The sequence below is a fragment of the Sinocyclocheilus anshuiensis genome, unplaced genomic scaffold (genome assembly GCF_001515605.1).
Source record: "Sinocyclocheilus anshuiensis isolate Anshui unplaced genomic scaffold, SAMN03320099.WGS_v1.1 scaffold238, whole genome shotgun sequence".
NCBI classification, from domain to species: Eukaryota; Metazoa; Chordata; class Actinopteri; order Cypriniformes; family Cyprinidae; genus Sinocyclocheilus; species Sinocyclocheilus anshuiensis.
Genome location: NW_015547674.1, coordinates 2187945 through 2198150, shown reverse-complemented (window position 1 = coordinate 2198150; position 10206 = coordinate 2187945). Strand labels below are relative to the sequence as shown.

At 36.1% G+C, this 10206-nt stretch overlaps 2 protein-coding genes across 4 annotated transcripts in view; one reads left to right on the top strand and one right to left on the bottom strand.

Annotated features, from left to right (window-relative positions):
* LOC107702972 (translation initiation factor eIF-2B subunit alpha-like) overlaps positions 1–769 on the top strand; it is a 10596-nt gene extending 9827 nt beyond the window's left edge. For all 3 annotated transcript variants that reach the window (XM_016505452.1, XM_016505450.1, XM_016505451.1), the window contains 2 exons: positions 299–424; positions 498–769. In XM_016505452.1, coding sequence (XP_016360938.1) covers positions 299–424; positions 498–653 — 282 coding nt within the window. In that variant the 3' untranslated portion in view covers positions 654–769. The remainder of the gene's footprint in view (positions 1–298; positions 425–497) is intronic.
* Positions 770–1447: 678 nt separating this feature from the next.
* LOC107702975 (vacuolar protein sorting-associated protein 33A-like) overlaps positions 1448–10206 on the bottom strand; it is a 12436-nt gene continuing 3677 nt past the window's right edge. Inside the window, exons 8-13 of the mRNA XM_016505454.1 lie at positions 9995–10121; positions 7451–7518; positions 5648–5785; positions 5337–5474; positions 2751–2919; positions 1448–2133 (exon numbers count right to left, since the gene is read on the bottom strand). Of these exons, the coding sequence (XP_016360940.1) occupies positions 1940–2133; positions 2751–2919; positions 5337–5474; positions 5648–5785; positions 7451–7518; positions 9995–10121 (834 nt within the window). The 3' untranslated portion in view covers positions 1448–1939. The remainder of the gene's footprint in view (positions 2134–2750; positions 2920–5336; positions 5475–5647; positions 5786–7450; positions 7519–9994; positions 10122–10206) is intronic.

Below are 10206 nucleotides of genomic sequence, written 5' to 3'. Positions count from 1 at the left end.
GAGTCAAGTTTTAAATAGGAAAAATATAGAAACTCTTTGGTCATTTTTGAGCGAGATGCTAACGGTCTAATCAGACTCAATGATCTATGCTAAGCTACAGCTAAAAGTGCTACCGCCAGACCCGGAGATCGGCTGAATGGATTCGAAAACGGTAAAACTCAACTGTTTAACTCTAGGGGAGTCGGAAAATGAGCCCATTTTCAAAAATAGTGGAGTGTTCCTTTAAAACAAAATGCATTTAGCGGTTATTATTGCATTTATTTTATAAACCGGTCAAGTGATTCCATTTATTTCCTAGATTGGTACCTATCAGATGGCCGTGTGCTCCAAGGCACACAATAAACCATTTTATGTGGTGTCAGAAAGTTTCAAGTTTGTGCGGCTCTACCCTCTGAACCAGCAAGACGTACCCGACAGATTCAAGGCAAGCTAGTTGAAACACTTTTTCAGTTACACATAATAGATGCATGTCATCGCTCTTGTTTCTTGTGTTTCAGTATAAAGCAGATATCCTGAAGACAGTGAAGGATCTGAACCAAGAGCACCCCATGATCGATTACACCCCTCCATCCCTCATCACATTACTCTTCACGGACCTCGGTGTGCTGACGCCTTCTGCTGTCAGCGACGAGCTCATCAAACTCTACTTATGATGATGATGATGACTGCTCTTCATAAAGCATGTGTATCATTGCCCAAGTGTATGACCACAGATGCACCTGAGAGATCCTGTATTTGGAGAGTATGCCACAATCCCGATGTTAAGATTAAATGATCTGTTTAAATATCAGAATGGACAATTATTTTCATGTGTCTGTCTTTACACACACACACAAAAAAAGGATTTAAAGGATCGCCCATATTTACATGTCAGTGATGAATATTAACTTGTGAATATTAATACTTGTATGTGAATGTTAGTAATAGGAACAGGAAAATAGCAGAAATAATTATGGAAACTCAACTACGGAGAGTTGAAAACTGTTCAGATTCTGCTGTAAAGATCAGAATGGACAATTATTTTCATGTGTCTGTCTTTACACACACACACAAAAAAAGGATTTAAAGGATCGCCCATATTTACATGTCAGTGATGAATATTAACTTGTGAATATTAATACTTGTATGTGAATGTTAGTAATAGGAACAGGAAAATAATCAGAAATAATCTCAACTCAACAATAAACTCAACTACGGAGAGTTGAAAACTGTTCAGATTCTGCTGTAAAGCAGCTCTAAAAGACAATGGTGTCATTATTTAGCTGAAGTCAGTTCAGTTTTGGTTAAATTCAGATTGATACAGTGTGAAGTTCATCAATTTTGAAACCGGTTTAATTCAGCTAGATCATATACAGTGTATAACACTACGCTGCCGTTTTCTCATATGCCACTTTAAACACTCGAGTTCGGCTGGATTGGCTGTCAATGTTTTTATTGTTCATTTTGGGTGAACTATCCCTTTAATGTCAGGACTCAAACTGTACAGTTATGAACAGCTGTAAAGGAGTTACAATTTTATAATTTTGATAAACAAATTATTATATGAACATGCGCTAAAGCCAACATAGTTCTTTTTTATGTAGACCAGGAATGCATTATCGAAAAAGTTGCCACTACTTTCTAAAACAATATATGGTGGCTTCTGGGAAAACATGCAATCTGACAAAGCAGGTTATATACACAACATTAGTATGTTTCTACACTGCATTAGCGGTTAACTCACAAACCTCGCTGCTTAGATCAGATGCAGGTTTTCACAAATGTTTTCTCATAAATAAATTCGTATCGTAACAGCGATTTCAACTCCCTTCATAATCCTTAAAAATGATCAGACAAAACGGCATCGACAGTTTGATATAACTCACATTCTACATGTACACAAAACATTACCGTTGACCGATAGCAGGATCTGTGAGGCCCTACAGATCGCATGGCTGCTTTAAGGCAAGTTTTCCTCAGGACTGTCCATGAGAGACTTTATCCAGCTGGTGCCATTGATGAGTTTGGTGGCTGCAATAATGTACTCAGTCCCACTATCTTCCATATTAGACAAGAACCGCAGAGCAGCGATTTCAGCATACGTCACACCCCCAAGAAAGAAGACGAGGGTGGTTCTGTTTTCTCCAGGCTGACCTGCAAATTAAAGAGAAGGAGAACCACATACAACCATATGCATAAAGTGTTTTATTTAAACATGATTTATATAGCGCTTTTAACACTACACATTGTTTCAAAGCAGCTTTACATAAATAATATCTAATAATGTCCTCATACCTGATAATCACATTTAGCAGATTAGAGCTGGGCGATAATATAGTTTACATTTTGCGACGATACAATCAAACAGGTAGTTAAGATTTGCTATGTAGTATACAGTCAAACCAAACCAAAAATTATTCAGACACCAGATATAATTGTTGATTTTTTTTACTAGTGCGTGAGTTAAGATTTGCTATGTAGTATACAGTCAAACCAAACCAAAAATTATTCAGACACCAGATATAATTGTTGATTTTTTTTTACTAGTGCGTGGAGGACACTATAGTTAATTTATGTAAGTGAGGATAGCAAAATAACGTAAACTGACATATTATACCCTTAAAATTCTTCATACAGTGAAACTGTAACTGGAATTTTTGGAAACTTTCCGGAAATGTTCCACCCCTTTGCAACCCTAGACTATGATGGGTTTACTGATCTAGAATGACCGTCTTTCCTCAAAGAAAACCATGTCAAAGCTCTTCACTCACGCTTCTTGTGAAGGCCTGTGGGAACCTGCTGTCTCTCTTCAAAGTGTGGCCCAGGCAGCATCTTCAGCACCTCCTCGATGCTCCTCCAGCCAGGACGAGCGAGCACCTGTGTCAGGCGAACACTCAGCGGCGCATAGCCACTGTACACGTACGAGATGTCGTTGGGGTTCTAAAGGAAAGTTAACAAGCATCAGTCATTCCCAAAACCATCAATAACAAACACAGTCCTTAGACGTGCCACAGTCAAGTAGGAATTTACACGGCTTGTGCCCATATAAAATATGTAGAGACATACCTATACACTGGATTCAAATATACAGTATATATCTCCAAACAAATGATGCTAGAAAACATTTCTCAAAACTATCTGCAATTTTCTGAGGCATCTGTAATCACTTTTAACTAACTGATTGCAAGGTTATTTAATGAATGTACACTACCAGTCAAAAGTTTTTGAAAAGTATGATTTTTTATGTTTTTTTAAAGACGTCTCTTCTGCTCATCAAGCCTGCATTTATTTGATCCCAAATCCAGCAAAATCAGTAATATTGTGAAATATTTTTACTATTTAAAATAACTGCTTTCTATTTGAGTATATTTTAAAATGTAATTTATTCCTGTGATTTCAAAGCTGAATTTTCAGCATCATTACTCCCGTCAATGATCCTTCAGAAATCATTCTAATATGCTGATTTGCTGCTCAAAAAAACATTTATTATTATTAATATTATGTTGAAAACAGCAGAGTAGAATTTTTTCAGGTTTCTTTGATGAATAGAAAATTCAGAAGAACAGCATTTATCTGAAATATAAATTTTTGTAACTTTATAAATGTCTTTATCATCACTTTTGATCAATTTAAAGCATCCTTGCTAAATAATAAAAGTATTAATTTCTATAATTTCTCCCCCCCCCCAAAAAAAAATTATACTGACTCCAAACTTTTTAATAATATAGTGTATAATGTTACAAAAGCTTTATATTTCAGATAAATGCTGATCTTTGGATCTTTCTATTCATTCTGAAAAAAAAAATGTACTCAAATGTTTTAAATATTGATAATAATAATAATAAATGTTTTTTGAGCAGCAAATCAGCATATTAGAATGATTTCTGAAGGATCATGTGACACTGAAGACTGGAGTAATGATGCTGAAAATACAGCTGCGCATCACAGAAATAAATTACATTTTACAATATATTCAAATAGAAAACAATTATTTTAAATAGTAAAAATATTTCACAATATTACTGCGTTTTCTGTATTTTGGATCAAATAAATGCAGGCTTGGTGAACAGAAGAGACTTCTTTAAAAAACATTAAAAATCTTACTGTTCGAAAACTTTTGACTGGTAGTGTATGATGTCAAGTGCACTAGCAGAATAACCAAAACTGTAACTCACTAAATTAGCTCCTCTTGACAACTACAAAGTGTCCCAAAACTTTGTTTACTTTAAACAGTGCATTTTGAACAGTAACATGGTTTGAAAACCCAACATACTTGTGCTTGTGAAATATTTTACTTGAAATGTGTGCATGCACTAAATATATGCTATTGGTTTTGATATGTTGTTGTCTAATGCAGTGGTTCCCAACCCTGGTCCTTGAGGCACCCGAACACTGCACATTTTGCATGTCTCCTTTCTCTGACCCACCAATTTCAGGTCTTGAAGTCTCTACTAAAGAGCTGATGACCTGAATCAGGTGTGTTTGATTAAGGAGACATGCAAAACGTGCAGTGTTGGAGTGCCTCAAGGATCAGGGTTGGGAACCACTGGTCTAATGTATTGAAATCAATACATTACACTAAGCATACTAAATTAATGCAAGTGTGTAAAGTGTCCATTACTTCAAAGCATTGGAGTGAGTTTGGGTGGGGACTATTTGAACGGTGAAGGCCATTTTGAGTTATATGAAAACCGTACTAAAAATGAATGCCAGGACAAACCTGTTCATTGGCATCCTCCATCCACAGTTTGAGGGTCTTCCTGATTGTGGGGTAGTTGTTTCTCATGGTGCTTTGAGGTTTGAGTAACCCAACCTTTTCCAGGTTCTTGAGAGTTAGAATGTGCTTGTAACCATATGTCTAACCCAACAAAACACAAACAACTGTAAATGTTTAAGGCATTTATAGTTCACTTCTATGGTCTTGCACAAGTGTTGCACAAAATTCTGTGATTCAAATTCACCATTATGCATTCACAAAATCGGTCTAAAAGGAAATAAAAGCAAAGCACAAAGAAATTCCCTCTGTCGTACCTGAAGGATCTCTTTCTTATAGTAGTCCAGGACCTTCTGTTTGAGGCCGTTGTTGCAGACAGACTGCATGCAGACCAGTCGCAGGATCTTTATCAGCGGGTCTTTCTGTGCTATGCAGTCTTCTATATATGTGCTGACCTGAGAGTAAAATCACTATAAACACACACTGAACAAAGACATTACTCAAACCTAAAATATAATCTATCTCCAGAGAATGTAAAAAGTACCATGTTAAAAATGCATTTCTTTTCTCATATTTCTAAAATTATTTCTAAAACGTGTGGAGACGTGCTGATATCGTGTTTGGTCTCGTTCTGTATCGAAACCTGTTCATTGGCATCCTCCATCCACAGTTTGAGGGTCTTCCTGATTGTGGGGTAGTTGTTTCTCATGGTGCTTTGAGGTTTGAGTAACCCAACCTTTTCCAGGTTCTTGAGAGTTAGAATGTGCTTGTAACCATATGTCTAACCCAACAAAACACAAACAACTGTAAATGTTTAAGGCATTTATAGTTCACTTCTATGGTCTTGCACAAGTGTTGCACAAAATTCTGTGATTCAAATTCACCATTATGCATTCACAAAATCGGTCTAAAAGGAAATAAAAGCAAAGCACAAAGAAATTCCCTCTGTCGTACCTGAAGGATCTCTTTCTTATAGTAGTCCAGGACCTTCTGTTTGAGGCCGTTGTTGCAGACAGACTGCATGCAGACCAGTCGCAGGATCTTTATCAGCGGGTCTTTCTGTGCTATGCAGTCTTCTATATATGTGCTGACCTGAGAGTAAAATCACTATAAACACACACTGAACAAAGACATTACTCAAACCTAAAATATAATCTATCTCCAGAGAATGTAAAAAGTACCATGTTAAAAATGCATTTCTTTTCTCATATTTCTAAAATTATTTCTAAAACGTGTGGAGACGTGCTGATATCGTGTTTGGTCTCGTTCTGTATCGCGTATCTTGTCAGTGTCTGCGCTCGCTTGGCCATTTGTTGTGGAGAAAATAAGGAAAGTGTGTCCAGCTGAATTAATTTAGTATTTTGTTAGACGGGTATAAAAAAAAGCTTAGTTTACCGCGACAGCGGTCACGGCAGCCGTCGCGTGAAGGCCTCCTCGTGTGAAGACCGAAGAGTGTAAAGACCATCGACTCTACCGTGCGACTCTACCGAGCAGGACACCGGCAAAGGATAAGTGTCGCTTTTTATTTCTCCTCTTTCCTATTGCTTGTTTCACTTCTGTTTCGGTTTTTGTGACCATTTCTTGCTATGTGTAAGTGGGTTGTTGTTTTTTGGCATGTAGGTTTGGCAGTGTTGTTTTTTGGGATTACTGATGGACTACTGTCATTTGATTTGTATTATCTGTATTTGTTATTTATTTTGATTTTACTTACATTATGTCTGAATTTATTATGTCTGTATATGTATTTTATTGGGTTTTTAGTTTTATTTGATTTGAGTTGTTTTAGTGCTTCGGCAGGCTGGATGGAAATGAAATAATATATATGGTGCATTTATGGATGTGTATGTACATGTACAGTGTGTGTGTGTGTGGTTGTACATACACATATGTAGTTGTTTTTTTGGTGTTTGGCTTGGTGTTATGTTGGAGTCATTGTTGTGCTCTTATACCTTTTGTTCTTTGGTATTTTGAATTGTTTTTGGCTTTATTTTTTGTTTTTCATTTAAATGTTAAGTTTTTGAATTTTGTTGTATGCATTTGTCATTTTTATTTAATCTCTTTATTTTTAAAATGTGTATAGGTAGTATTTATAAAGTTTTGGATCTGTTTTTAGTTGTTTTAATACTACAATTGATTGCTTCTGTTTTCCTCATTTGTAAGTCGCTTTGGATAAAAGCGTCTGCTAAATGACTAAATAAAATAAATAAATAAAATAAAAATATTTAGGGGAAGTGGGCTTGTATATTAAACCTCATTATTTTCTGTTTGAACAATAATTGATGCAGAGTAGTCCATTGTATTTACACCTAGAATATCTTGGATACTTTTAGCATTACATCAGTTGCTCCCCAATGGATCCTATGCAGTGAATGGGTGCCGTCAGAATTAGAGTTATTATGGATTTGTTCCTTACAAACACGCAGCTTTTGGCTTCTCCAGACGTTAGCTGATGGACTGGAGTGGTGTGGATTATTGTGATGTTTTTATCAGCTGATTGGACTCTCATTCTGACGGCACCCATTCACTGCAGAGCATCCATTGCTGAGCAAGTGATGCAATGCTACATTTCTCCAAATCTGATGAAGAAACAAATTCATTCTCATTCAAAACTACATTTTGAATGGCCTTAGGGTGAGTAAATTTTTTTTAACACAAAAACAGAACAATTCTTTTAAGGTTATACAAATCATAAGAAAATGTCCATTACAAATGTCATTTCTTAAATTAGCATTTATAATGAAATCATAAACAAGGCACCTTGTCTGTGTCTACTCCAGTCATAAACTCTTGCTCAACGGTCAGACTGTCAAAGAAGTCTTCTGAGGCTGAAACACAGGACAGCAAGGCAGTTTGAGAGAAAACTCCACAAAAAAAGGTAAGTGGCAAAAAGCAAAATTAATGTGAACTCATGTCAGGTCTCATAATATTATCATATCATTTACCACAGTTTGTTAAAATGACTAGGAAAGACATTTACAGTACAATGGAAGTCCAGCAAGCAAGCAGGCGGGCACCATCAGGCATATTCAAATGTGCATTTCTCACCATATTACATAATATGAAGTATAACCACGAGTCAGCTCATAAGTCATAGTTTGCTGAATTCCAAAAACAAATGATCTAAATAAATTATTTATATATTTATGGGCCATTGCAAACCATGTTAGCATTTAATCACAGGATATGAATGCATAATTATTTTTTACTGAATTATATCAGCAGAATGACTACTACTTGTGGCAGAAATTCTAAAAATAGAGTCTTTCGTAGAATTAGCAATTGCACTTAAAGGGGTCATATGATGCTGCTAAAAAGAACATTATTTTGTGTATTTGGTTTAATGGCATCTTTTTTGAAGCTGCCAGCGTCTGTTTTACATTATAATCCTATGGAGTAAACCGTGTTTTCAAAAAAGTCCCGAGCGCTTTTTAAAAAGGCCACCGCCGGCATCTTTTTCTGCAGCTCAGAGCGTCTTTTCAAGTTGAAAAAAGTTAAAATTTTCTGAAAAAAACGCCCTACGTCAAGCGCCCTTTTGACAGCTGACCAATGACAAGCCAGTGGTGAGTCGTTTCCATAACAACAAAAGCAACAAGAAAAATGGAAAAGATAGCCGGTAGATTAGTTCGTACTAGTTTCGGAGCACAAGGAGTTGTATGATATGAGCACAAAACTGTATCTAACTGGCATCTTTTTTGAAGCTGCCAGCGTCTGTTTTACATTATAATCCTATGGAGTTAACCGTGTTTTCAAAAAAGTCCCGAATGCTTTTTAAAACGCCACCGCCGGCGTTAAAATATGCCACAAACCGTGCATCATCCAACCGGAGCTCCTGGACTAAATTGTTGTAAGCACCATACTGTTTCCTTCCCCGTATAATGTGGCGCACCCAAAAACATCGTTGTGAACCGACATTCTCCTCCCCGTTAACTTCAAAAGGCAACGCAAGAGCCAACTTTTTACTCTTTCTCGACATTTCTGAAGCATATAGCGCTAGGCTACTGTTGCAGCTGTTGTTATAGCAACAAAAGACGCCTTCGGCTGCTATTTGTAACCAAAACGCTGCCGGCTTTTTATTTTACTAAAAAACCGCTCGTCAACTTTTTCTTGTCAAAAAAGACGCCAAGTGTGAAGACGCCCTTATACTGTCTTTTTACGCGTTGCGAATCGCGCCGCGTAAACATAAAACCATGTCTGCATTTGTGATTTTAACTGAATAACTTAATCCTGGTTAATCCTCTAAGTCTACAGTTGATAAAGTTCACTGAATGAAAGGAGAGTAAGAAAAACAACAGGCTATGCCAAAAGCATTTCTAACCAGGTCACATTTATAAATATCTATAGTCAAAATTAAATTTAGGATATCTGCCATTCTGTTTTCATTAGTTGTAAAAGCTAATATTAATTGGACACTCTACATAACTAGTCAGAATTCATTCTCTTTTCTGACAAAAACTAGTTTAAAATAAATTTATAATGTGCTAGAAATAAACCTAAGATCTGATTTAGTACGTCAGAAATCTGAAAAATGGCTATTCACGAACAGCTTGTAACTCTCCAAAGAGAAAGGAAAAATTGAAATCGCATCATATGACCCCTTTAACTGAATAACTTAATCCTGGTTAATCCTCTAAGTCTACAGTTGATAAAGTTCACTGAATGAAAGGAGAGTAAGAAAAACAACAGGCTATGCCAAAAGCATTTCTAACCAGGTCACATTTATAAATATCTATAGTCAAAATTAAATTTAGGATATCTGCCATTCTGTTTTCATTAGTTGTAAAAGCTAATATTAATTGGACACTCTACATAACTAGTCAGAATTCATTCTCTTTTCTGACAAAAACTAGTTTAAAATAAATTTATAATGTGCTAGAAATAAACCTAAGATCTGATTTAGTACGTCAGAAATCTGAAAAATGGCCATTTGCACTAGTAACAACATAATTATTGCTATTAAAAAAATGATGCTTTCATTTGTAAGATGCTTTTTGTTTTGGAATCCCCACTAAGGAATTAATTACTAGATATCTGCTATTGCTTTTGTGAGCCAATCATTTTTTTTGTTTGTTTACTTTTCTAGTGAAAATGCAGTTCAATACATTCGATAGAAAATTTGATGTATATCAAAAAAATCATCAGAATTCACCAGCCTGCCATTGTAAAAACATTTACAAATCTTTTCTTTTCTCTTTACAAACTGAGGGATGAGTTACTCTTGTTGCCTATGACAGCGTTCCACAGACCTGAAGTTGATAATAACCAGAAATATTTCTTTAATTTCTGACTGCACGAATGACTTACTTGTTATGTCCTTTATGAGTTCAGCGATGGAGGTGTGATTAGCCAGGGAGCTCCGAGCCGCCTGCATGTGAGGCAACTGCGAAACAAACTGTTTAATCTCTCCAACAGTTTTTGCATTGTGTCGCTCCTGGCACAGAGACGGGAAAACCAGCTCATTAATGGCAAACACTAGCAAATCAGCATATTAGAATGATTTCTGTAGGATCACGTGA